Raw genomic sequence first — 27,017 nt, 5'->3', positions numbered from 1 at the left:
CTCCAATTTCCACAGAGCCTTCTGAGTCCCCTGACTCCAGTCACTGTGGCTCACTTTTTGATTCCTGTCTTACACCTCCCGTGTCCACCCCCTTGGACAAAGCGGACGTTCTCTTTGCCAGTGGCCAAGTATCCCACAGTAATGGCACTTTTCCTCCCAGTTATTTCCAAGTCTTCTCATTCCTCTTCCAAATCTCCAGTCTGATCTACCTCTTTCCCTGCTTTGTTCTCTTTGAGGGGGAAATCCCCTCCCTCACCATCTTAGTCTTATACTCTGTGCCAGTGCTGCTACTAAAAGACTAGCTGCTTCCTGCTTTACCTGTTTCTTTTCTTTTGCAAGTTCAGCTCTGTGTTTTTCTTCCCATCCATTGAATATAAACACCACCACACTTAGGATCTTTTGTAATGCCTCCCCTTGCCACTAGGCATATATTCTTTGATATATTCCAGCATATCTTGATCAACAAATGCTCTTGATGCTAGTTCATTGTTAAGGTTCTGCATGATCATTCCTCCATATTTCAATAAAAGTCCACAATAATCATCTCCCATAGTCACTAGGGCATTCAACTAGCCTCTGCCTACATTCCTGTACTTTCATCCAGTTCACTCCCAATTCTCCACAAGCTCTAATAGCTTCCACTAAATTCCAGATTGCTGTCTGACAGTTGGCTTTATCTCCTGCATTATTATAATCCCAATTTGGATCATTTGCCCGCCAAAGATTCCTGTTTTCCCCAGCCTGTTTCATCAATTCTGCATCCTTTTCAGTTATTTTATCCCTTTCATCACATCAAAATAATTCCTTTAATAATATTCAATAATACTGGAGTATCCCCCCCATGATGAGTTATACCCAGTACAAATATTCTAAACTAATTGCGCACATTGATCTGCATCTTCCCTCAATCTGGGCATTTAACTCCACCTCACAGCCCTGTGAGGAAAGACTGAAGGAATCTTTTCTCTCTGGAGAGGAGAAGACTTGAGAGTAGCCTCAGCACAGTATCCAGTACTTAAAGGGCTGCTACAAAGAAGTTGGAGGCTCTGCCTTCACAAGGAGCCACATGGAGAAAGCAAGGGGCAATGGGTACATGTTGCACTAGAGGAGGTTTCAACTTGATGTAAGAAAGACATTTCTTATAGTGAGAACAATCAGTCACTGGAGCAGCCTCTCCATGGAGGAGTCCCCATTTGATAGAGTCCCCATTGCTGAAGGTTTCCAAGATGTGACTGGACAGCTCATCTAGGTTCCCTGTCCCATGAAAGGCTGGACCAGATGACCTTTCAAGGTCCCTTCCAGCCTGGGCTGTTCTATGATTTTATGATCTCCTGGATTCCACAGTTTACAGATTAGTAAATGTATGCAATATTAGAGGGGGAGCCCACCTACAGGCTGCATCACAGCTGGATTTGGAAGAACATTAGCACAAGCAATAGCTGGAGGAGTGGCAGAAGCAGTAGCAAAAAGGTGTGTTAGAAGCAAGCAGAGAGCTAAGGGCGTCCTCTATGCTGGGTATGTTCCCCATATCTGTATGCCAGGTTTGCGTGCTTACACTGATCAGGCTGCACACACCTCTCCTAGTGCGCTTCTGAGCTGGGACTTGAACCCACTCAAACACAGAATATCCAGAATTTAGTAAGGGAGTTTTAACACTCACCAGGCAGCGCCTTCTGTTCCCAAAGTTCACAGGTGAACGCACTCGATGCCAGCAGCTGGACATTTTGAAGAAGAGAGGGTCTGCCATCCAGTAGCGGTTGCCTGGAGTCCCATCTGGGTTGCCAAACTGTTTTGAAAATTCCACATACCAGCCACCACAGTGGTTCTATATCCTGTTTCACACCCCTTTAAAGCAGTTTTGGCCTGTTCTATAGTTAGCTATTAGGCATCTTGTAATACAGTTGTTACAGTTCATATACCACAATCTGTAGGTTTTGTCTACTCTAGCTAGTAATGTTTAAGCTGCTAGTGCTAAGTTTCGGCTAACTTTTTCTGCAGCAATGGTAATGCCACACAGCATTGGGAAGTTCTCCAGCTCATACCATTGCCCAACAAGTCTGATAGGAAGGTGATGAATTTCCAATGATTTACCAGTTTTATCGGTACAGTAGTTTTCAGCAAAATGCCATGTGATGTTATATAAGTCTAGCATATCTGGGTCATTAAACGAACAAAAGAAGAAGGCTTTTAGGGTGTGTAGGTGAGAAAGAGAAAAGATAACAGGTTTGCATGGCATATTCCATTGAAATGAGCATTGCTAACAGAATAGCTCTTTGTAAGGGCTTCAGAAGAACCTGTAGCCATAGAAAAGCTGTAGGAGGAGAGGTGCTGGCAGCTAGTTCCCCAAGGGCAAGTGCCCATACCCTCTTCCTTGCAAACACAACTGCCCTTCTCACTGGCACTTTTTATTGTGGGTAGTATATTTATTTCTGGTAGAGAAGCCAGATTCGAATTGATGGCCCAGTGATCCACCCTGGAGCACAGTGGGCCTGTATTCTTTGGATTTGCATGTTGATTTTGATGGAACTAAAACTAGCAGTTGACCAGAACCATAGAAAAGTTAAGCTGTACAACACATCTAACATGATGGATGACCTAACACAATTAACGAGGAAGAAATGTTCCATGGTTTAACTTCTTCTTGTGTTGCCCACAGGAGTGTAACTCCCTCTGATGGGGATTCTTGCATCCTCCTTTATCTGACTTGCTTCCAAACAGGGGTGAGAGAAGATACGTATCATATTCTCCTTGGCATGCTTCCTAACATTTTGGTGTGATTTCCACAAAACCTTCTGTAGATCCACTCCTGACAAGGCACAAGGACCAGGCCAGCCTGATAGCAGGAATGGGGGAGGTGAGGGAGAAGTACAGGAAAAAGGTTCTAGAGCAAGTTGCTGGCAGCTTGTCTCAGTTTGTGTAGAGGTTAATAGCACCCAAAACCCCACAATGCTCCTGAACAAAGTGAGATGCCAGAAGAGCCAGAAGAATGGGAAAAGAAGAGCTTATGCACTTAATCTGTGACATTTGGGCTGTGATTCCCTGGAGTCTTACGCTTAGCAGAAAATCCCCTGGTTGAGTTACATCAGGAATCAATTTGGTTGGCATTTTGGCCTACTTTCTTCTTTCCTGTTGGGTGTGAGGGAGCAATTGTGGACATGCAATACTGAAACTGAGCAGTGCTTTAGGAGTTGAGGGTTTCCACTGACCTAGGTCCAAACCTGACCTTTCTCCTCTTCCTGCTTTCTCTTTTCTCATCTTTCCCTCTTCCTCCCTTTCTTTCTCTCTCTTCTTTCTCTTTCTCCTTTTCTCAACCTTTCCCCCAGCCTCAGACATGAGGCTTTTGCCCCTCCAGAGGTGCAGGCTTTGCCGCAGGGCTTCACAGGCATCAGAACAGGGCACTAATGTTGGGAATACTAACAATGAAAGCTGGAGCACGGCTGCTGCTTCTCTGGAAATTAACAAGTGTTGCAGTTAAATCCAGCAACTGGGACTCAGGGGTATTATGAGGATAGGCACAACAAAGATGCAGTAAGTGGATTATCTGAAAAGTCCTCCCCCCTCCCTGTTTCCTCTGAGTTTCCCATTTTTTGTTTAAACTATTTTATACCATATTTTTAAATATGGCCTAAAAATGATGCAATAGCACTGCCTTTGGAAATGGAAAATCATTTGTAAACTATGTTTACTGCTTGGCATTCAGAGCTTTTCAAACATACCTGGTTTGATAGTTGACCTTGCAAATTGGGGAAGACAAAAGTAAGTCACAAAGATTCCTGTGGGTTAAACTGTTTTCCAAGCTGATTACGAAGCTTAGAGCTCAAATGGTCTTTGCACAGAAACTCACAAAATACCTTTTCTTTTCAAAGGGTTACCACCACCTAATTCATTTTACCTCTGATTTCGCATTAGAGGTGTTGTTTACTCCTCTGCTGCTCAGAAAATGCTCAGGAAGTGTGATATTACGGTCCACCCCACAAGCCTGCTCCAAGATACAGAAGCTTGGCACAGCATAACACTGCTGACTGCTTACCACGGCTGGGTTTTGTTAATGAATGTTGTTTGAATGTTTAAGAAGGGCTTTCCCTGACATTTTATTTATTGCTCAATCTCAGTCATGGTGCCAGTGATCAGGTGAAATTCACATTGACACCATTTCCTGGCTGTGTCAGATTTGTCCAAGAAATAGTTGCAGAACCATGGACACAATGTTATGCACAGGGGCTTGTGCTGGCTTCCAGACAGTTTTCATCAGTTGTTATCAATGATTTATAATTAACTACAGCTCTCTGGTTTACTTTGTCCTCTGCTTATTTTCAAGGGGCAAGAGTGTCTGGGTTTAGATTAAAGTGCCAGAATGCAAAGGATAATAATTGGTTTTCATTTAGCTTAAAAAGCAATTAATATCAAAGAGAAGTCATAGCAAAAATGAAAGGGACTTTAAAAATAGTACCTACTGGCTGAACTTATCTACACCTCACATTTGTGGCTAAAGCAGATGTTTGTTGATATGTACTCTTGATACAGAAAGTGAAGCAAGAGGAGGCACAGAGAAAGGCAGCTGAAATGATCAAGGAGATCGTCTTAAGATCATTGGACAGGGAGCAAGGAGGCAGACTGGGACTCTGCAGAGGAGGTGGCCAAGAAAGAACATGTTGGAGGCTTACAGAGCTTTGGCAACAACAGCCAAGTGGAAGAGCTGGTTGCAAGTATTGCAACATCAGCATGGGGGAAACTGGAGAAAACTAGTAGGAGATTGCTTTAAAACAGATACTTATACAGACAGTAGTGAGCTTTTGTTGCTGGCAGCTACGTGAGGCTGGGGGAGTCAGATGATACCAGAAAAGTTGATCAAGTGTTTAGATGAAGAATAGATCTATGGATGAATGGGACTAAAAGGACTGGGCCAGCACATAGCCCTGAACATCCCTAGCACAGCAGCCCTAGATACAGTAGAGCAAGGAGGCAGTGGGGCCACAGGAGGTGGCTAAGTTTACGTGCTCTCCCTTTTAGCCTCTCCTATTATCTCTGCCCAGTGAAAGCTCATATTCATGCTTACTTACTAACGTCAGCCCACTTCTGGTAGAGAGGCTTCTTTGCTTCAAAAAAATGACGTTTTCTCATGAGCAGCCTTCTTGTCTGCAGTGTAATCAACACTCTCTTGAACACACTTGGACTTCTCTGCTCCTGTGTCAGAAATGTCCAAATTCATCTTCCTCAGCCATGGTGATTTCCATTAGGTCACAACCATTCCAGACAAGATCTTTCATGCAACAGGAACTGGCTGTGGGATCAGTCTGGTCACACAGCTCTGTGACATGTACTTCAATGGTGCCCATGGTAGGAGATGGAAATGCTGCAATAAATGAAGATGGGGGTGAAACCTCTTTTGTAAGTGGTGGAGGCAGGGAATGCTCTGAAACTGTCCTGGTGCATCGCAGCAGCAGCCCAGCCTGTGACATTCCCTGAATGGAGCAGCTGCAGGAGTGAGATTTGCTAGTGAGGAGTTGTGACAACTTAAGACAGAACATCAGCAACTTTAAGCTGTGCACCTCTGGGCACAACTGAGTGCCTGCCTGAATTGTGTACCCAGGGCATCAGGAGTCAGACGTCCTTTGTTGCCAGACTGATCTTCTATTCAGTGAGCTGAAATAATTGTCATGGGAGATTCAGGCACAGAAGACAGGGAGTGCAGGTAAATGTTTGAACCAGAGGGATTTAACCTAACCTAGGGGGACAGGGACATGCACATCTTTGCTTTGGATAGGGCCAGGCCAGCGCTCCAGGTGATCCTGCCACCTAGTGATGCATGCCAGGCAAACAAATACACAACAGCTTCAACCCAGCTAAACACATCTCTCACAGCTGCAGTGGGGATGCTGTGCTCAGAGAATGGGCAGCTTTGCTGCTCAGTGGAGGTGTATTTTAAAGCTTCTTTTTTATTAACTTTGGTGCCTGCCGATCTGTATGGAGAAAAGATCTGTAAGAAGAGCATTACATATTTTCATACTTATTTTTCCTCCACTAATTTCCAATTTGCTCCTTTTTTTCCCCCTCTTTAACTATCAGGCTGACAAACTCAAATCTGTATTGTATTCTCCATCTTACATGTCAGGCACCAGATCTGTAAACCAAATGCAGAGGCTGTACAAGCATAATGAAGGGAATAATGTAATCCCATAGAGCTTTTATTATGGTGCTTTCCTCATGAAAGCATTGTGCTTTATGACATAAAGCTGTGACCACAACCTTTTCAAACATGGGCTACATTAGAGAGTTATTACTTAGGTGAGGGTGTAAGATTGATTTGTACAACATCATCATGCCGTGATGACCTTGATTATTCCATTACCAGTGTGTAATTCATGTATGTACTTACTAGTATGTATTTTCTAAGCTTTTCCATATACAGGCAATTTACCTTTTTAAACTACCATAGCAAATGAAAGAGCTGTGTTCACTGTCACATCTGCACCTGTACTTGGGCTCTCCCTTCTCCCCACAAGGTATACACCCCTTGCCCAAACTCCACTGAGCATTTCACAGTATTCCTCCAGGTGTGTAATGCTCTGCATTTTGCTATAATGAGGTAATTTTCTGATTTAGTAAGGAAAAATGAAAATGTGCTAATACATGTTTTTGTGTGCTCCTGAAAACCTACTTAAAATTGATTGAGCAGATGTTTAAAGACCAATGCAAGGACCTTGAGTGCTCTTCTCCAATTCCATCAAAGGATTAACAGACACCACCGCTAGGCTGGGACTTTGTATGATTTTATATTGATTTTTTGCCACAGCTGAGCTATATGTTTCCGAACACCAGGGCTTCTAATGCAACTGCTACAGCCTTTCACTGTAGCAACTTAGAGGAGCAATGCTGAGATTTTAACAAAGCTGTCAGATTAAGTGACTGCATGGTTACACCATGATATTAATACACGTTCTTAACTGTCAATTAGTTAACTGGCTAATAAAAAGAGCCTAGCTTACAGGATTTTACTAATGAATATAATGCTTTGTTTCTGGGCAAAACATATGCTTTGGATATATAATTAGAAAAAGCCCCCCTCTCTCTCCCCCATCGAGAGAGCATGTGCAGCTGAATAAAGGAGCTCATTATACCTGCGAGGGGTCAAAGTCTGTGGATCTGTAGCTTATGGTATTATGACAGATTACAAAATCACTCTATTATGTTAGTCAATCTGTTTCCAAGCACAAGCTAGCAGGGAGCAGGGCACTAGAACCTCCCGAGCAGGGCGCCTGTTGGCTTTCCCCGGCAGTCTCATGATGGGTCAGCTGGCGGTGACACCACCTCTGACAGCTCACATGTCAGACCTTCCCTGCCTGACTTCTGCCTTTGTTATCGCAGAGCCTCTTCACCGACAGTCAATCCCTGCTTCAGGTTGCAAAGAGCTCCCAGTAAGAGCTGAAACAAGTTTGAAATCAGTGGGTAGCCATCACTTGTGCTAATGAAAGGGGAAAGCAGAGCACTTGTGCTCCAGCTGACCTCTCTCAGGCTCTCACCTTACAGAAAAACCCCAAATGTAAAAGTAAGTGGAGAGGGGAGCAGCTAAACAGCAACAGCTGGGAGGGAAAACACTGGGTTCAGCTCTAGTGCATGTATCGGTTTAAGGGGAAAAAAGTCATTCATATGCGGGATAAAGAGATTGCAGACATGATTGAGAGCCTAAGAAATGTTTGACTTTCCTAATCTTTCAGGGAAATCATTCTGCTGCGAAGTCTTATTCGGTTAACTCAGCATGAACCCCTTGGTACCAAGGGGGAAAGAAAACCCACTTGTATATGAGAATCACCGCAGTAGTTAGCACCATGGGCACATATGTTTCTGATGGACTGCACATTTCCAAGCGGTTCCACCGTTGCCTTGGGCTGGTTATTTCACCCTCGCATCAGTCTTGCGACAGCACCAGGGCCAGGAGGGTCCCAGGGCTGCCAGTGTGGCACAGAAAGACCAAAGTGGGGTAAACCAGGACCAGCAGGCTGGCTGAGGTAGCCTTCGAGGACTGGGACTAACAAAGCCACATTTGTGCCCATGGTCAATTGATTGTGGTGCCAAGGAAGTTTCAAGGTCTGACAGAAGCTTTCTCTGCAGTGGTGACTCGTGCAGGCTCCATTATGTGGGATTTTGTCATGTTTAACCAACGCTGAGGTCACAGCTTTTCTGAGGGGTAATTTCGTTCTGTTCCTCAGCTGCCATTATCATTAAACTTGTAGGAACCCATTTCTCTTTGCATGTTTCCAAGTCCAGTTTGATTAAGACTTGCAAAGAGATTCAAAAGCCACGAGGGCATAATCTGCATTCACACCCCATAAACACATAAGCTTGCTTTCCCCCGGAAGTCAAGCTAGAAATGTGCTTGCCTTATTTGAGGGCTGTTTTTGTTGAAATACCATGTTGAGAACACACCATCCCATGCTTAAAGCAGGCACCAAGAGTCACACGGCAGAAGCAGCTTCTGTCATGGTTAGAAGGGGATCTGGTTAGGGCTGGCCCCAAAAAGGAGAAGTGCTGCCATGCAGGTGCCCCCATGCTCACCCTGGATTGGGGTCAGCAGCAGTTTAAGGAGCCGTTTGGCTCTCCTAAAGCAGACACAGAGCTCCGGCTGCTGCACAGTGGGCTGCCCAGGCCTTCAGGAACCACAGCATGAGCTTCAACACTAAACCCTCACCATGTCCATCCTGGAGACACTTGTGTTTTGGAGACAGAACTACAGTGCAGGACAGCCACGGTGTCAGAAGGAGCCACAGCCCTTTTTGCTTTCAGTACCCCTCCAAATTAGCTGGAAAAGCTCTGAAGTAAATTATAGGGTGAAAAATCGAGGTAGGAAATGTCTTCCTTTCTCTTTGAACCATCAGCTCAGGTAAGAAGAGGGAGCATTTGCCATAATTGAGCTTTGCTTTAATAATAAGACCTGAAGGAAACTTCTCCTTTACCAGGGAGCAGCCTTCCCTGGCAAACAGCAGGAAGTCCAAACTGTGTATGCGGAGCAAAGAGAGATTTTTAATAAAAATTCCCAGGTTTTTAGGAAATGGATAGTCTGTCGGTCTCTTTGTCTTGGAGATAATCTCTGTTGTATTTCAGGAACTACCTTTCCTTCTCAAATGCATTCACATACATTTATCCCACTTCTTTGCAGAACATACAGCATTACTGCTCATACAGACATCCTGTTAATCACCAGAGGCTGAACCCAGCCATGGCAAAAGTCAGTCCATGTCCCTGGAGATCAGCACAGTGACATTAGTTTACACTGAGCGAGGCTTGGGCCCATCTGCTCTGATGTATCTGGCCAGCAGCCAAGGAGTTCATGACTTTTATATGTTTCAACAAAAGGCGTTGAAAAGAGCTTTTGATATGGTTATTTGGTGAAAGAGATCAAACGTTTCCCCTTTGCATTAATCCTTTTCAGGTTTCCAGTATATGAACTGATTTTAAAAACCCCTCATCCTCTAGGTGTTCAGGCACACAGTTCGAGAAATAGGCATTTGGGGTGTACATCCTACTGGGGCAACTGCAGGAGAGAAATGGCAAAGGTTTAGGAAATCACTACCAGCGTATGGAACTGAAAATGATGAGTCCTACCCGTCATGCCAGAACTGACAGGCACAGCAGGCATGGGCTCCTAGACTAGAGATTACCCACTGCAGCAGCTTATATGTTCTTCAGTTGGCATTGCTTTTATGCAGTCATGGCCACAAAGCTCATCCCTGTGCAGCTGCAGGTGCTCAGGACTTTGTTTCAACACAAGAAACATATCAAAGCATCCCCATGGCAGATGAGCAGTGCTGGGCTGCTCTGCTGCCCAGGACCCTGCCTGACTGCTCCCATGCTCATGTCACATGGTTTTGCTGGGCTGTGCAGGGAGCCAGTGGCTTTCTTCCTCCTGGAGCATCCCTCCTGATGTGGGGCGAGGGCAGATCTCGAGTGGGTCCCTCTCAGACTGGCAGGCGCAGGAGGGTTTGCCCAAGGTCAGGAGAGGCTGAGTTCATTTGCCCATCACTTGACACTTGTTTTCTAACCTCTGCAGCCCCTTTGTGAGCCCAGGACAGCGCTTGTTTCTATGAGCACGGCTATTGTACATGTGCCAGGCTTTACTGCTGTTCTTTAAAGCTGCCCCCAAAATGAGATTTGCTTCTAAGAAATGACAAAAGGCAGGCAGGCAGTCATACTCTCTCCATCTTTCCTGGGGCTTTGATTTCTTTTTAAGTGACCCCTAAGATATTTTCCTATTAAAGCAAGGTCATTTACCAATGTCATTTAATTACTCATTTTTCACATCTGACTGGAATCTGTGCTCTTTTTGTCCCCTTTCAGCAGCATACGCGTTTTTTCTACCAGTGAGTAACATGGGCTCTCTTAGTCTTAGGTCTAACAACCTCTACTTTTTTTTTTTCCCCCTTTTTCCTCATCTTCCCCTTCAGATGCTGGAGACAAGCACAGTCAATGCTCTGTGCACACGCATTTGACCGATCATCTGACTCATGGTACAGACGCTAAGAACTAATGCGCTCTGAAATCAAGAAGATGCACTTAGCAGAAAAAGAAATACATACATACATATTTAAAGGTCTATTTTAGATATTTTTATCTGCCACTTCTGTATTTGTCCATATAAGCCTCTACTCAGAGATGTAAAGCAAATGATTACTGTTATCCTTAGCCACTGTCTGTGCTGCAGAACATCAAGTGCTAAAGTGATTCTGCTGCAAGAATAAAAATCCAAAAGGCAGAAAGCCCCATGCCTCTTGGGGAAACTAAGCTCTGGGAAGTCCTGTAGCCTTCCAAGCAGTGAGAGACCCATTTTACTTAGGGAGCTTACAGCTGGTTTGCTAAACTGAAGGGTGCTGTTACAGTTACCACATTTTAATTTCCTTCCCCAACAGCACTATTACCAGCAGAGAACAGACACCATTTCCCATGGGTGGTGAACCTCCTGCCAGTGGCCTTGCCTGGTGAGATACGGCTGGGGGGGAAGCAGAGTGCGGCCAGCTGAATATCATAGAAATAAAGAGGTGAGGCTGCTGCGGCCATGCCAGCCAACAGGCAAGCTGAAAGCCAAGGAAATTGTTCCAGGAAAAGAAAGAAAAGAAAAGCTTAATCTCAGTAAAAATATAGTCCCTGAGCACTGGCAGGGTCAGGGTCAGATTGGGTTACGTGTTGTATAAGCCCCCGTTATACAAGCCAAGCCAAGCCAAGGCAAGGCAAGGCAAGGCAAGGCAAGGCAGAGGCTTTCCCAGGACTAGTCAATCGTGCTTTCTCTTGCTAAGTTTTGCTGCAGCTCCCTCGTTCCTTCCTTTTCACCATCCCTTCTCCTCATGCTTGCTTGGACATCAGACAGGCCAGTCCAAGTGCTGCTGTTGATGTGATTTCAGAGAGTACACAAACCACTTGATCTGTAAATAAAATATGATGGTGAGAGCAGACCTAAAGTAACTCAAGTGGGTGGCTGCAGTAAAGGCAGCTCCTTACATGCCGCTTATCTGTGTAACAGACAAAAAGGGATATTCTGCACTAGGAACACAGCCTGCTGTAACACAGAGCAACCAGAGCCCAGGGGCTGGATGCAGGCTTCGCTCAGACCTGTGCAGTCTGACAACAGCAGCAAAATGGTGCTGAGGAGGCTCCTGATAATTGAGAAAAAGCCCACACCGCATGCATGTTCCATACAAATAACATGACTGTTTCTATTCATCCCCTGACCAACTTCAAACCAGCTGCTGAGGACATTGTTTTCCCCTTGCAGCATGCATGCTCCTCTCAGGGCACTCCATCCTGTTCAACTTGAGATTCTGTTTTTCCACTAAATGTCGTATCGGTGTCAAACTAATACCTTGCCGATGCTCACCAACCCTCTCATTTCTCTGGTTTTAATCATCTAAGTTTGATTTCAAAATCCCAAAAAGCTTCTGAAACACGTATTGGCAAATCACCACAGTCTTACAAAGAAAAGTAAGTACAACATTGTACTGCAAACAGAAAATGCACTGCAATTTTTAGAACTATGGAGAATATCTGGATGCCCTAACAAATACAACTTGCTTCTTGATCGACAAGAAGGGAAGGCAGTTGTCTAAAGCAGTCTTCTCATGACAGCAGGAAAGGACAAAGCAGTAACAGAGGCCCAACAACTTTACAGGCTCCCAGTTGAGGCTTGCCCCTGTAGTAGGGAGGGAACATACAGTTTTACCTGGAAGCTGGAGAGCTTAATCTTTTCAGACCTGGACGATACTACATAATAGAACAGACTTTCTATTGTGCATTATATTGCACATTTATACTGGACAGGTATAAAATACCTGTACCACTCATATTTCCCTGCCCTCTTCTATAGACTCCTTCAAAAATCTTCAGACTTTACCACATCTGTTTTGGGATTCTTCCTTGCAAAACCAAGGCGCCTGCTCCAGTCTGTTTTTCCTGCAGCACAGTAAATTGCTGCTGTTTGAAATGCTTGGAATAAAAATTCTGAATGAAATCCAAAAGAATATGCTGATTGCCAGTGGCTGTTCTCTCTGTCTTAGCCTAGATCAGTTTGACATAAGCCATTTACTTCACGGTTAACCTCAGAAAAATCCTGCAGGGAATAGAACTCCATGCATTAATCCTGCTCACCAATTTAGTACCACTGATGTTTGGATGAAGGAGGTGCCGCATTGCAACCCCGACCCAAATTTACTGCTTTAACAAAACACCACTCCAGAGCCCTCTGTGAACCTCACACAAACTCTTCATTGCAGAGCAGAGAAAGAGACACCACTGTAAGTGCTGAGCATTACAATGAAACATAAAGCAGCATTAAAGTTGCTCCGTGGTTAATGCTGCGGTTTAAGCAGCTAATCTTGTTTCGGTTGAATGGCAAGTTCATTACAGCAAATAAATCAGTAACGTGTAGGATTATTGAAGAGGAAAGACACATTAAACCAGTTTAAGGGCATCATATTGATTTTTTTATTTATTTCCTTCTAGTGTCTGATTTAGCTTGGCGTTTTTCAACAGTCAGTTCTAATAAACGCTTCTACAGCACAGATTAAGCAGGTGGGAATGCTGCCCAGAAAGAGTATTATGAATAACTTAAGGCACTGGTTTAATTGCAGCAATCCATGATAGTTACTGTGCTGGCACCAGAGGGGAACTTTTGGTATTAGAAGTTAAAACTTCAACCTAGCTATGAGCCAGTATCCCTCTTTCATTAAATATCCGAAAGAGCTTACAAATATTTTCACCTCAGATGGGAGTAGGGGAAGATTTCAGAGTTCATTTAACTTATGTCCATCACAACTTATTTTTAAAAACTAATTAGTGGTTCACTTGATGGAACTTTGCATCTCCAACACCGCAGAACACTGCAACAGCATCCCTGCCATCCAGTCACCCAGTCAGCCCTATCCATGCCCAGTCCCATTTGCAAGATGATGTACGGAAGCGAAAAAGCCTAAACCTAGCTCACACTTCAAGCAGGAGGCTCCTTTCAAAGCTATACTACAGAGTATTCCCATATTACTTCCCCACACTGCCAGTTCCCTAGCACTATCCTTGACACAGCTCAGAAATGAGTAGGAACAACTTGATTCAGTTTTGAAGACAACCCTGATTGAGCAGGCACTTGAAGTAGGGCTGGCAGGAGGGGAAGAAACACTGTTAAGGCTTAGGTGAAAGAGCAAAGTGCTCCCAAATGCCAAATGGCCTCCTCTCAGCATCAGCAATTTGCCTGTTTCCATGTATGTCAAAGGATACAGGCTCCTCAGAAAGGACAGGCAGGGGACACAGAGACTGGATGTCACCCTCTGTGTCAGTGACCAGCTGGAGTGCATGGAGCTCTGCCTGGGGATGGATGAGGAGCCAACCAAGAGCATATCGGTCAGGATTAAAGGGGAGGCAGGGACAGGTGACATAGTGAGGCCATGCAATCAGGAAGACTGAGTGGATGAGGCCCTCTATAGACAGGCAGGACCTGTCATGTTCACAAGCCCTGATCCTCACAGGGGAGGATGCCTTAGGTGAGATCATGATCTCCAAGCTAGACACCACATTTCAACTCTCAGCACAACACAAGAGTGCTAGTTCCACATGTGTTACCCTGGCTGACTGCAGCGAGTAGCAGTGGACACTGATCACAATGCTGGGAGAAGCAACGCTTCACAGAAGTTTCAGCATGTACAGGCTCCACTCTTCCGATGTGTAATTTTTTACACTGGCAAAAATACAAAAGGTGCATCCTGCACAAACACAAAGATGAGGCTGAAAATGCTCACACCACTGCGAGAGGGAAAATCCACAATAAAATATGAACAAATATTGGTAAGTTACCCATGCTCTGATTAGGAGTGCAGTAACTTTGCTAATCACGGAGCTCACCATTCCAGAGAAACTCCATATTCAGCACATAAAAACTCATCTATAAATTAGCAGAAATGCAAGAAGATTTGATGGTACTCAATTAGCTGGATAGTAAGCGTCAGAAACAAAATACTAGAACACTGAAGCCATCTTGTGATTGCAGCAGACATTTATAAAGATGGGGGGGGGGAAAAAACCCAACCAAAAGCAGCCATTACACAAAAACAACTGGGTTCTGTTTGTTTTAAAGAAAAAGTCCCCTGTTTAGTGCTGAACAGGAGTCCTCAGCTTGAAATAGCACAGGAGCTTTGTAGAGAGCCTTTGAACCAGGATTACTTCAAAACCATCCACTTCAACAGCATTACACAACTCTGGTATCCTTCCAGAAGAAAGCAGTTGCTTTTAAGTAACTCAGAAGCAAGTCCCTGTTGCCATCCTACTACTTGTTCCCATTCCCAACCTGCACAGGCAGCCCACCCACGTGTCACATCACAGACCAGTGGGGTACCTGGGCTCAGCTGCTCCATCTCCGTGCTACAAATCCCCAACCTCACCTCCACCAGTAAGCCAGAGTTTTCCCCCTTTCCAGCCCAGCTGCAATCAAGGCCCCATTTGTACCCTCTTTTCTCTGCCTCCTTCAACCATGAATTACAACAGCCACCTCCTCCTCTAAAACACATTGTGCAAGTGTGCTCAAAAAAAACACATTTCCACCCTCGGTTATGCTCTGAGCCTCTGCTCCAATCATTGGGCAAATCCCCCATTCTTCCCACTTGCCCATCTCCTGTGCTTACTCCTTTTCATGTCCCTCTTCCAAGCATACAGGCAACCAGAACCATTCCTACTTTTCCTGATTAAGCCGCACTCCACACACTGGTGTTACAACTTTCCCAACCTTCCTGGAACTCCCTTGCAAATGATGTACTGAGATTTAAGTTTCCCTTTGAGATACGCACATCCTACCACTAGTGCAAGAGACTCTTACCGTCAGGTGAGACACCCAGCTCTCTCCATAGTGAGGCACTGCACTGCCATTTTTAAGGAAATCTTTCAGCTTAACAGCAATCTAACACTATGCCTGATGAAGCTGACAATGCAGGCAACTGAAATCCTGCCCACAAAGACAGCAAGTTATCTCCACTAGCCCCACTCACACACACACATCCAAGAAACACACTTGCGACTACCAGGAGCCTTTCAATATACTTCAGTAAGCTCTGACTGAGCTGAAACTCCAGCCCTTCTCAGCAGTTGCAGTTCATTTGTTCCATAATTCAGCACAGCACTGCTCTGAAAACATCTTTCTGATGCAGTTTTCCTGCAAATGGCATAATGAGGAATAACAAGCAGGTGCTTCTGAACACAGACCCAGAACAGCAGGAGTATAAAACTACTAGAAATGAAACAATTAAGTAACCACACTGTTCATAGTTTATTGATAATCTTTTATTAGAGCTGACTTTCCATGTTTAGAAGATCCCTATTAAGTATAAATATGAATCAAAGTGCTACCCCACAGTAAGAAATCTTTATTTGCACAAAAAGATACAAACAACCAGGGTTTCAAAGTCCACCCTATTTAGTACATATAATATCAAAAAGGCAAAAATAAACCAAGATGAAAGACTAGCAGCAAAAAGAATTCTAACTCTCCTTCAACACAGTCTGTGTTCTTCCACATTTCTTTAGGAAAGAGTGTATAAAGAGAATTCAAGCAATTTATATATGAAATATCCTACTAATATAACACTGTGTAAATAAAGCCAGTAGTACAAAAGTTTAGAGAAAAACAAAAAAAGAGAAGACAGTAGATGTAACATTAAAAACCTCAAGTGTAAACTTTACTGTTGCTTTAAAATAAAGACCAACCAAAGCCACACGAGTATTTCCGTTCGGCTCCACAGCCAGGAAAATAAGAAAAGCTGATTTTTTTAATTTTTTCTTTTCTTCTTTTTTTTTTTTTTAAAGTGCTTAACCACCATATCCAAAAGTAATGACTTTCAGACCTACTTAACATGAATGTGCTCAAAAAGCCACTGCTTACAGTATAAAAGCAGTCATTCTGAAATGCTGCACACACAAACTGGCTTTAAATGCGCGAATGAAAGATTCCTTTGACCAGTTCTCAATCATATGATGTCCCAAATCAATGTAATGCTATTACAGCAGGCAGCTGAATAAGTCCCAGAAAGTTGAAGTTTAAGAATAATAGATATAAAAAATAATCTTCTTTTTTTAAAGGCAGCATGCCTCTCCCAGCCGCAAGAAGGTAACTTTACATAATAACCACGAGAAACACAGTTTTGTGTTATCGTTGTAAACTGCCTGGAACAAACTGACTGCTGACCTAGTAATTCACATGTTCAACAGAGGGAGATAAACACTTCTGACTGGTAAAATACAGAAAGGCAATCGTGGGTGGGACCAACCACGAACACGGTATTTTACTCAATATTAAGCATACTGTCAACTTGACTTAAGAGCTGTCAGTATGCCCTAACTCTGTAAAAACACAAAAAATAAGGACAAGAAAACCAATGCTTTGAAGAGCTTTAGGAGTGTTTTGTTACATTGTTACACATTTATTTGAGCCTTAGTGCAAAGATAAAATTTAACACTGTAGGCTCCAAAGCAAGTCAAATACATAAGACTATTTCATAGTGGTTTTTGACAGACATCAGACAAGCAGATTCCAAGAGAAATCTAATCTTTTGGCTGTAATAGCCATTCATTTTTATCTCAAGTTTAGAGAACCATTTTAAAAAAGGCAGCAAAGACTCTGGCATTCATTAACCTCAACCACAGCTATAAATCGTTTCAACTCTGCCACTCCCCCAAATCAGTACTATAATAACCAGCCTGAACCATCGGTACTGCTGCAGCCACTGAATTGCACCCACAGCATGTCAGCAGCACTACCCAGTGCTTATTGCCCAATCAGTTGTTGTCTGATTCCTCCATCAGCTTTGGAATCCTGCAAGCTTGAATTTGTTTACATTCATCTATTTCACATGCCTTGTTTTCTTGTCAGAACTATTCCTGGAAAATTCAATTCCCAACACAGTACCTTCATTGTCCTTCAGGACAGTTTTTAAAGTTAGAGAACACCCTGGTTCATTTACCACTAAAATGCATATTATCTAGAAAAGAAAGCTTTTCCCCTACAAAGCTCCTGTAAACACACCTCAGTATTAAGCCGTAGCAAGCTCTAGACCAAGAAATTCAGCATCTCCAGTGACCTGACTTTACCTCACTTCTCTACATAAACAACAAAAAACCCAAACCAAAAAAATCTCTTTATAATTAAAAAGGAAAGGAAATGACAAAATAGACAAGGAGTGAAGCTTTTGGTTACCAAAAAAGACATCTAAAATAAGCCTCTGAAAACGTAACACATGAAAAGCAATGATTTTAGTGGTTGAAGTGTGCAAATGACTAAATATGCTGTCTGTTTCAGAGATAACCGTATACTGTAGTCATCGATGATTACTATTCTAGTCTAGCACTGGCAGTTCTGCTGCTTTTGTTGCTGGTTTTGGACATCCTCTTATCACTTTCTCTGCATATTTCATGCCTTTTTGCCTTTTTTTAACTGACACCAGCAGCACGACTTGAGAGCAGTACAGGAAAGATGGGAATGTTTTAGAGGTTTCCTGTCCATCCCAAGACTGGCAAGACTGAGTATTATGGAGAATTAAACCTAATGTTTCAAGCGGGAACATCAAATATTATTTCAAGTTTTGTCTGTCTACAAAAATCACCTCAAAAAGATTCTGAATCTTAGGTTTCTGGGAAGCAAATAAGCTAAATATGAAAAAAGACCATGCAAGAGAAGTGTAGCTATTCTATTGATGAGAAGTACAAAAGCCTAGAAAGAGAAAAACACCAGCTTCAACTCAAGACTGAAAGAAAAAAATCCACAGATTTTTCAAAACCAGAGTCCATACAGTGTCACACAGCCCTGCCTTGTCATGTTTGTTAATATGCTTGCTTAGAAGTCAGACAGCATTTTGTTTAACTTGTGTTGCTCTGTATCATTACACTAAACCATAATTAACTCCTCTTTTGTGCCGGCCTCATTCCAACACAATTGTACCCACTGTATACCAGCAGCAGTTCTCAGGTTTTGTTTTGCAGCTCAGCTGTATTTTTCTTGGATGTTCACAAGACTGGCATTTGACTGGATGCGCTTGGCTAGAAAGGGAAAAATTATATGAAAATTAAACACAAAGAATTCCACAAAACTAGTCTCTCCACTCCCTCTATTTATCCGACACAGACTTGCAAACAGCTTTCCGTTCACGTCCAGAAACTTTAATGAAAAGATATGGCTATAGCTCTTTACTACCCTTCTTCAGGGGACAGCAGCAGACTAATAGTTGCTATTAGCGCCGTCAGCACAGCTGCAGGCAGATCTGGCTGGGCCCCCACTCCCACAAGAGCCAAGCAAGTCCCTGGCACCACCCAGCCCTCATAGTGAAATGCCAGCACCATCACTTACGCAAAATGAGTATCCGCTTCTTCTGCTTTGAGTGAAGGAAGCTACTAAGATAAAAAACAATAGGTAGGAAGAGAATAAAGGATGAGACTGCAATCACTGGGACTGTATCACTGCAGGGAACAGAACAGTTGAAAGTCCTACTCCAAAGCTTCCGAGTGATATTCATCTAAAAGAAAAAAGATAAGCAAGCCATGAAAGCAAGCACATGCACATCTGCTGTGCAGCATGGCAAACATTCAGGTCTCAAGACATTCAAGTGTTCAAATATCCCAAAACACAACACTTTAACAGACCTCCCCCCAAAAGCAAGCAAATCCCCAGAAATGTAGAAACAGACAACTAAAATGAGCCAAATTTTCACATTGAAACTTCTACAAGCTTCAAAAACAGATTGTACTCAGAAACACTATAGACATCACACATGCCCATTTCCCAGAGAACTCACTAACAGACTTCAGGGACAAGGCTAATCCCATGCTTTCAACAGCACTCCTTTCGCCCAAACCACTTAAAACCCCACAATATAACAAAGCTGTTTCCAAACATGTCGCCAATGCCAAGGACCCCTAGAAACAGCTGCTGTAATAAGGAATCAATTATTACACTAGCCAGAACAATAGCAGTAAAGCTTCACAGAAGATAAAGGGATTATTTTTCTTTAAATCCATCCCCTTTGCAGAAACAAGGCATGGAACTGCAGCTACTCAAACGGGAATGCACTTGGGTGACCAGAAGCTTCAGTTACACTTCTGCCACACTGACTGAGGACAAGACCAAGATAGCCCCACAAGCTAACTTTCCCCCACAGGACATGAGCCTGTCAAAGGCACTGCTGCCAAGCCTAGAGGGAAAAGGCAATCCCTAGCAAGACAAGCACAAATGACTTGGATTAATGAAGAACTCCACAACAGGGTCTCCCTGTCGAGTATTAATAAATACTTACTGCATCTTCCACGTCGATACACAAGTGTGCAGAGTGCCCAGACTCACCACCTTGCCTGTTCATCCTTTGCAAGTCATTATACAAGTCATTCAACATCTTGTAGGTTTCGTTGCAGTTTTTACATACTTCTGTGTAGTTATTTGGTAACAGATGGATGTGCTGTCCCTATGGTTATAAAACTCTGTATAAATGCTGGTTTAATGCATTACTAAAAAAAAAAAATTTAAAATAAATAAATAAATAAATAAAGGCCATCACTTAAAAACTACACTCAAGTTTGAACCAAAATCCTGATTTCTAGCATCCTAGACTGAGTAGAGGCCCAGATGGAAAACTCAGATAAGAAAGCAGGAGGAAAAGGGACCAACCCTAATTCAACAGGGACAAGTTCCATTTCCTGCAAGTTCCGCATCTCAAACTGTTCTTTGAACTAGCAGTGAGGTTTTTTATTTAAACACTTATTTTTATAATACCAGTTCTCAGGAAGAAAAAGTAATTTACCAGTAATTGAATGTTATTCTGAAGCCTGAGCTATTGTGTTCCTTCATTGTCTTTTGGTTTTATCTGCCCATACCTAACAACTGCTGAGCTACATTGACAGGGACAGATATTTCAACCCAGTAATGACTGTACCAGCTACCAACCAAACACCGGGTTAAGTTCCAGTTCAGACACTTGAAGTGACCGGCAGACCAGTTCACATTGCTCCTGACCAAAGTCAAAAGATGTATATCCTAGAAATCATCAGTGATTAAAAAACCCCAACAGTTCCCTCAGAGATCAGCCTACACACATCATTCCCATTTTTGCTACTAAACAACTCTGGAACTTGGTTAGTTTCTGTTTAAAATGGAATATGCATCGTTTTTTAGGCTATTCAGGCGATTTTCTTTAAGGACGATTACCACATTTATTTCACTAAGTTATATTGCCTCTGCAATATGGACGAACTTTACCCATAATTTTACTAGTCAAAAGAATTGTTACAATGATTTAAGGTAGCTGGCCTTTCTGAACTAGTCTATATTATCAAAAGGTTATTTAAAGATTGAATTAAGGTAGAAAAGAACAATTCCACAAAGATATAGGAAAAGAGACTTACAGCACGCAGACTTGCCAGGTTTTACTATTGTGAATTCAGAAATTCTGATGTGAAGTAGCATTGCAATTACATACAAAATTAAGTCAAGGTGAGTATCAATTTGATGCTCTCAATCTGTAGATACCTATGTTTAACAGATCACTGCTTTATCTGCCTAAAATTCTCAACTCACCAGCAATTTATTTGCCTAATCTGTATCTGCAGTTTATTCAGCATAAGTAAGATTTTGCTAGCAATTAGAGGACTCAGTGCTTCTCTGAAGTACACAGCATAAATTACCTGAAGGTTATGTTCAAAACATGTCAGAGATTTATTGAATAAATCCAGGAATTCTACAGTAGAATTTGATAATCCCTCACTGTTGTTCTTTAAACAATCTGTCAGAGAGAAAGAAAAATATCAGGATAGTCTAATTTCTAACATTTCATAGCCAACAAGCCTCAGTTAACTCCACTCCTGCAAAAAAAAAAAAAAAAAAAGAGCTCTAGTCAACACTGTGGTTTTCTTATCTGCCTGCCACTGATGTCTCAGACCCGCTGACCTAACTCTTCATCGAGAACATATTTCAGAATTAATTGGCCTTGATTAAGTGAAAGATGAAGACTATCATCAAGAGCTTTCTGAAGAGGGGATCGGAATTATCTTTGGACTTGAAGATAAAACAAGACATTACTTTTATTTTCTAGCCCGCAAATCTGGCTTTGCCCAGCAACAGTAACAGCCATTTTGTGGAAGCAGAAGCAGCAGTAGTGAAGATGAAACAGTATGAAACTGATGTACAGTAGTAGGAACCAGAGTGTAGGTTACTGTTGTTTAAGAAAAGAGTTGACCATTTCACCAGCTTTGAAGGGACCTCTAGGGCTTTCCTCCCAGCCATGGGCTCAACCCTACCATGTTACTGCTTCCATCCATCCCACCCCACCCCACTTCAGGTGTTCTAACCAGTCAGACCCTTGAAAACAACAGCGGTTTGGGAATTTCAATGTTCAGCAACAGCACCGTGAGAGCAAGCCAACATCCTAGAAAATTCTCCTGAAAGAAGGAAGCACCATCAGTACTGAGGGCAAGCATTCTGCTGGACATCAGGCAGGCAGCGCACAGGTCACAGATTAAGCATGGCGGGACAGCACAGCCCACAGTGCTGCTCCTGTACTGCCTTTCCAGCTCTCACAAAGGAAAAACTCTTCTGGGCTCTCAAAGGAATTTGCAGCAAACACAGCATCTTTAACACTCAACTCCATAGTGCTATTCCCCCTGTTTTCCAGCAGACCTACTAGCATACGGTCCCACTTCCCACACCAGGGGAACGGCAAAAAAGCCGCAATTTAGCTGTAAGCATGACACAGCACCATCAGCATGGGCAAAGGGAGATATAGGGATAGACTTGGACACACTCCACCCATAAAATGAAATCAAAAGCATGACTGTGGAGCCAGGTGCTGTTCAACATACACAAGTATAGCAAAGTTACTGACTTTACTAACAAATAAAAGTTTCTTATACAAGTCTTTTTAAAAAATGGGAAGATGGAGCAGTAACTGCAATGAAGCCAAGGAAAGTCTCTGGTAAGGTCTGTAGGTCACAAAGAAAATGAGCAAGACTAATTTGTGAAAGAATAGTCTAAAATAAATCTTCATGTAACAACTAAGTTTTCTGACAGGCCAGTGCCCTTTGATTTTGGTAGTATCCTTTAATGAATAAAAAGCTCCTGCACCCTTCTTTTGAGTGGCTTTAGTTCAGAATTTTTGTGTTACCTACTGACTGTATTTAAACAAGCACATATAACTTTGATCAGCACAAATTTCAGGAACTAAGTCATAACAGTAGCATGAAAGCTATAGAAGGAGTAATGTACTTGGACAGTTGGCTGCCTCCCAGGTTTCATTGAAGAAGTCAGAAAGGGTCACAACTATTTGCAGCCTGTCTGAGGTCAAGATGCTTTTGGCACAATTGTGGCTCTCAGAAGAATTCTGGAAGAAAAAGGAAACAACAGAGAAAGCAGTCAGGTGTCAGCAATACAAAGAGAAAATTCTGAAATGCATTATAGGCAAGCACAGCTAAAAAATCACAAACATTTCTAGAACAGGCAGAGCAACTGATGGAACAATAAAAGCTTTTTGATCTTCCAATTCATACTATGAGCAGCATAGCTCACTGCACATGCTCTCTAAAGATCTACTAAGACTGTATACAAGTCAGTCGAAAAAGCAAAAGACCAGCACAGAGGCAGGTCCTCCTCTGCCAGGTAGCTCATACCCGTCCACTTCTGGGTTGCTGCCTCAGGAGACCACTCAAGGCACACGCAGTCAGAGAGAAGGATGGTGGTGTTCTTACTGGACTGAAGGAACATTTGAAGGAGCTGAACCAATGGACTGGGCTCAAAATAAAACAAACCCAAACAGCAGAAAATAACCTGTGAAACCCCTGTACCACTGTGCTGTATCAGCAGCAACTTCCTCTCAGTGCAGCAATACCAGGAGCAGCGTGTTCTGTGGCGGCACCCCCCAGCCTGTGGCCAGGCTGGGCTCTTGCCCTCCCAAGAAAACAGGTACCAGCTCATCTGTCTTAACCAGCCACCCAACACCCCCCAGCCTCATCTTCAAAGCAGGCACCGGCACAACTCTTACAGCAACTTATTCTCTGGACCAAGCTCATAAAATAACGCCAAGCAACTATAAAAACAGTTACAGAACAAACAGAAAGTATTTCTATCAGAATTCACAACAATGTTTTTCTCCCTCAAAGCTTTATTTTCTCCTTCAAATCACCAATACAAAGCCATGACCTCCAGTCAGCTGACTCCTGTGCTCCAGCTCCTGTTTTCTGGCTGCTAAGTTGACTTAAGCACTTCTCAAAATTGCCAAAGCTGTCAAAAGCCTCTTTGATAAGTGACGTGGGACATAGAACAAAATAATCTCTTTAATGGGAGAGACGTTCCTGTTTACAGAGCTTTGAGATCCAGTTTCTGCCTCCCTTTGTTAAAACAGGTTTATTTTTTAAATAGGAAGTTTGTCTTGAGACTCAGCTGCAGAACTAGACTATTGCCACATCTGGTAACTCTGACATTCAGCCGCTTTCGTTTCTACCAACTTACACACAAACATGCAAGAAAGTTGTTTATGTGGAAAAACTCTCCAGTTGCCTCATAAAGACCCTTAACTGTGAAACCTCCTCACCAAATGGACTCGTGAGTGGGGAAAAAGCACTTTATATCCAAAACTGAAGCAAGTAGGCCTGTATCATGCCTTAAATACATGTGGGTAATTTATTTCTTTACTTAACTGACTGAGGAGGATTATACATTTCAGGGATGTCCAAAACTTAACTTGGCTGCTACTTTCATGCTGCACAATATCCACTGTAGGATGGCAAAGATAAAACCATCAGATATCTGATTACCTGTGATGGTGGACTGAGGCTGCAAGAGCTCACTTCCTTTATTTACTTGGTTAGTTAAACCACACACAGAAGGAAAGCCAAATGCTCTTTAATACAGATGTGCCTTCCAGACCACACAGGGGACCAGTCCTCCCAGGCTGCCACTACTCAAGCGCAGCAGCTATAATGAGTTCATAAGTACTGCAAGTACTGGGATATGTTTGGCAACCTAATCCTAGCCAAAACATCACGCCAAAAATACCCAAGAGAATTACATACTCAGTTTCTTACTTTGCCATTACTTAGTCACTGATATGAAGCAGCTTCCATATTAGAAACAAATAAAACAACTACAGGTTTACAAACTAGAAGAAGAGAGCACTGGCAAGATGTTTGCCCTGGAGAGCACAATTATCAAATGAACATCCATGCGCCTTCCCAATACAAGCACTGGGGTGGTGTGGGGAAACGAGCAGACAACACATCAAAACCGGAATGACACTTCTTCACATGCCAGGTAACTGAGCTACGAAATGGCCTGCAGCAGGACACTGCAGCTCCAGAGTTTACCTGGGTTTAAAGGGCAACAAATTTTTCTTGTCAGTAGCGATTCTAAATACAGATTCAGAAATCCCAAGACTGGAAGCATAATCCAGGGGACTATAAACTTGCTCTCTGCTTGTCCTCTTACCAGGGCACCCCCTTCTAGCCATCATCACAGAACGGACAAAGGTTCTTTGGTCTGATCCACTACTGACATCCTCACATCCCAGAGACTAACTTCTACAAGTGGATAAACTGGATTATAACACACCAAACTAGTCAGGAACCACTTCCAACACTAAGAATGAAGAAACAAGGGATGATCAAGAGCCTGAAGAATGTAAACAGAAGACCCAGCTTCAGCCAAGGTTTCCCACTGGTGGGATCCACAGACTCCAGACAGCACTCAGGACTTCCTAGTTCGCTGCCACACACTCCCATCAGCTTTGGAGGCAAAAATCACTGTGACACAGCTCATCACAGACGATGTGCATCACTGGCCACAGCTTCAGGACCATCAATTTTCCAAGAAGTGCCAGGCAACTGAGCTCCAGCAGTGTTCCTCATTGGTGCTATATACAACCCATGAGCCAGAGTGCTGCTTTAGCCACTGCTACATCAGCAAGAACAACTCAAGTTTTTCCACTTGCACAGCTTTTTTTCTGCAGGTGGAGCAACTTGCCCCAGACCATGCCACGGGCTGGTGGCTCAGACCACGCTGCAATGCCAGTCAGCAGAAGTCTGCTGTCACTGGCATTAGTGCTTTCCAAGCACCCCCAGCCCCTGCTAAACTGCCTTACACACCTGCTGGAGTTCACAGGCTGGGAATTAAGCTTTGCAGGCTGGAGATCCGCTTACTCAGGACACGGGTGCCCTGCTCTCGGCGTGTCAAAGGTCACACCACCAGCCGCACCAGGCCCGGCCTGACACACGCCGCCCATCCTCACCCCAGCACGCAGCCGGGGCGCGGAGCTGGGCGAGATGCTCGTTAACAGGCCGCAGGGACATCGAAGCAGCGGCGTCTCGGCATGGGGCCCGCCCGCCTGCCTTGCCGGGGACTCACAGCCATTTGCGTAGGGCCCAGCGGCGCGCTGGCACGGGACTTACCTGCCTGGAAGCCTCAAAGAGGCTGCCCAGGCCCCCAGCCCGGCCCCAATGCAGCGGGTAGAGCCGCACACTACACCCCTCCAGCCCGGAGCGGCCTGGCAGCCCCCTCACCCGCCCGCCCGGCCCCACGGACGCACCCCAACGGCGCGGGCGATGTTGCCGTACTGTGCGAGGAGGTGCCGGTAGTGGCGGTGGCAGGCCTGGCAGAGCCGCACCGGGCGGGCGCTGCGGCCCAGGCAGCCCGTCAGCGCCGCGCTGCCCTCCGCGAAGTCGGCGAGGAGCTGGCGGCACTCGGGCTCCAGCTCGGGCAGGTCTCCGGGCAGCCCCGCGCCCCACAGCTCCTCCGCCAGCTCCTCCGCCTCGCCCAGCGCCGGGAGCCGGCGCGAGCCCCCGGCAGCCGCGGAGCCGAGGGCGAGCGCCAGGGCGGGCAGCAGCACCACGCACGGCAGCGGCGCCATAGCAGCCACGCCGAGGAACCGGAAGTGCCGCACCAAGAAACAGTCTACCCCTGCCGCTTTCGCCGCGGCTCATTTGCTGCGGCGGGGAGGGGCGGGGAAAGGGGCGGAGCCATCGGAGCGGGGCGGCAGCGGCGTGTGCCCGGTGCTGGTGCGGGTGTATCGGGGTCCCGCTGTGCTCTGTGCGGGGTGGGTGTCTGGAACAAGGTCAGCATCACCCGGCAGCATGCGCTTGTGGAGCAGGAACCCAACCGTGTCCCGCGCTGCATCAAACCAAGCGTGGCCAGCAGGTCACGGGAGGTGATCCTGCCCCTCTGCTCCGCTCTAGCAAGGCATAATGGCTTTAAACTGAAGGCGGGTAGATTTAGGTTAGATAGAAGGAAGAAAGGCTTCACTGAGACACTGGAACTCACTGGTGGTGAGACACTGGAACAGGCTGCCCATCCGTAGCAGTGTTTAAGGACAGGTTGGATGGGGACCAAGAGCAACCTGGTCTAGTGGAAGGTGTCCCTGCCCATGGCAGGGGGTTGGAACTGCATGAGCTTTAAGGTCCCTTCCAACCCAGATCATTCTATGATTCTATGAAAAGGGGATTTAAAAGTGTCTGTTGTATGCAAAGTGACTTTAAAATGC

General features: G+C 44.3%; 1 protein-coding gene across 1 annotated transcript; it reads right to left on the bottom strand.

Moving 5' to 3' along the window:
- Positions 1–15,867: 15,867 nt before the first annotated feature.
- On the bottom strand, positions 15,868–26,387 carry OSTM1 (osteoclastogenesis associated transmembrane protein 1; the record flags this gene model as incomplete). Its single annotated transcript, XM_080615992.1, has 6 exons — positions 15,868–18,549; positions 18,857–19,022; positions 19,800–19,964; positions 21,181–21,278; positions 22,757–22,871; positions 26,067–26,387. 6 exons carry the CDS (start codon positions 26,385–26,387, stop codon positions 18,494–18,496), a joined length of 921 nt encoding a protein of 306 aa, XP_080472118.1. The 3' UTR covers positions 15,868–18,493.
- Between the last annotated feature and the right edge of the window lie 630 nt (positions 26,388–27,017).

The sequence above is a fragment of the Psittacula echo genome, assembly GCF_963264785.1.
Source record: "Psittacula echo genome assembly, chromosome: 4".
Lineage (NCBI taxonomy): Eukaryota > Metazoa > Chordata > Aves > Psittaciformes > Psittacidae > Psittacula > Psittacula echo.
Note: the sequence above shows the minus strand (reverse complement) of the source record. Positions and strands in the feature narration are given on the sequence as shown.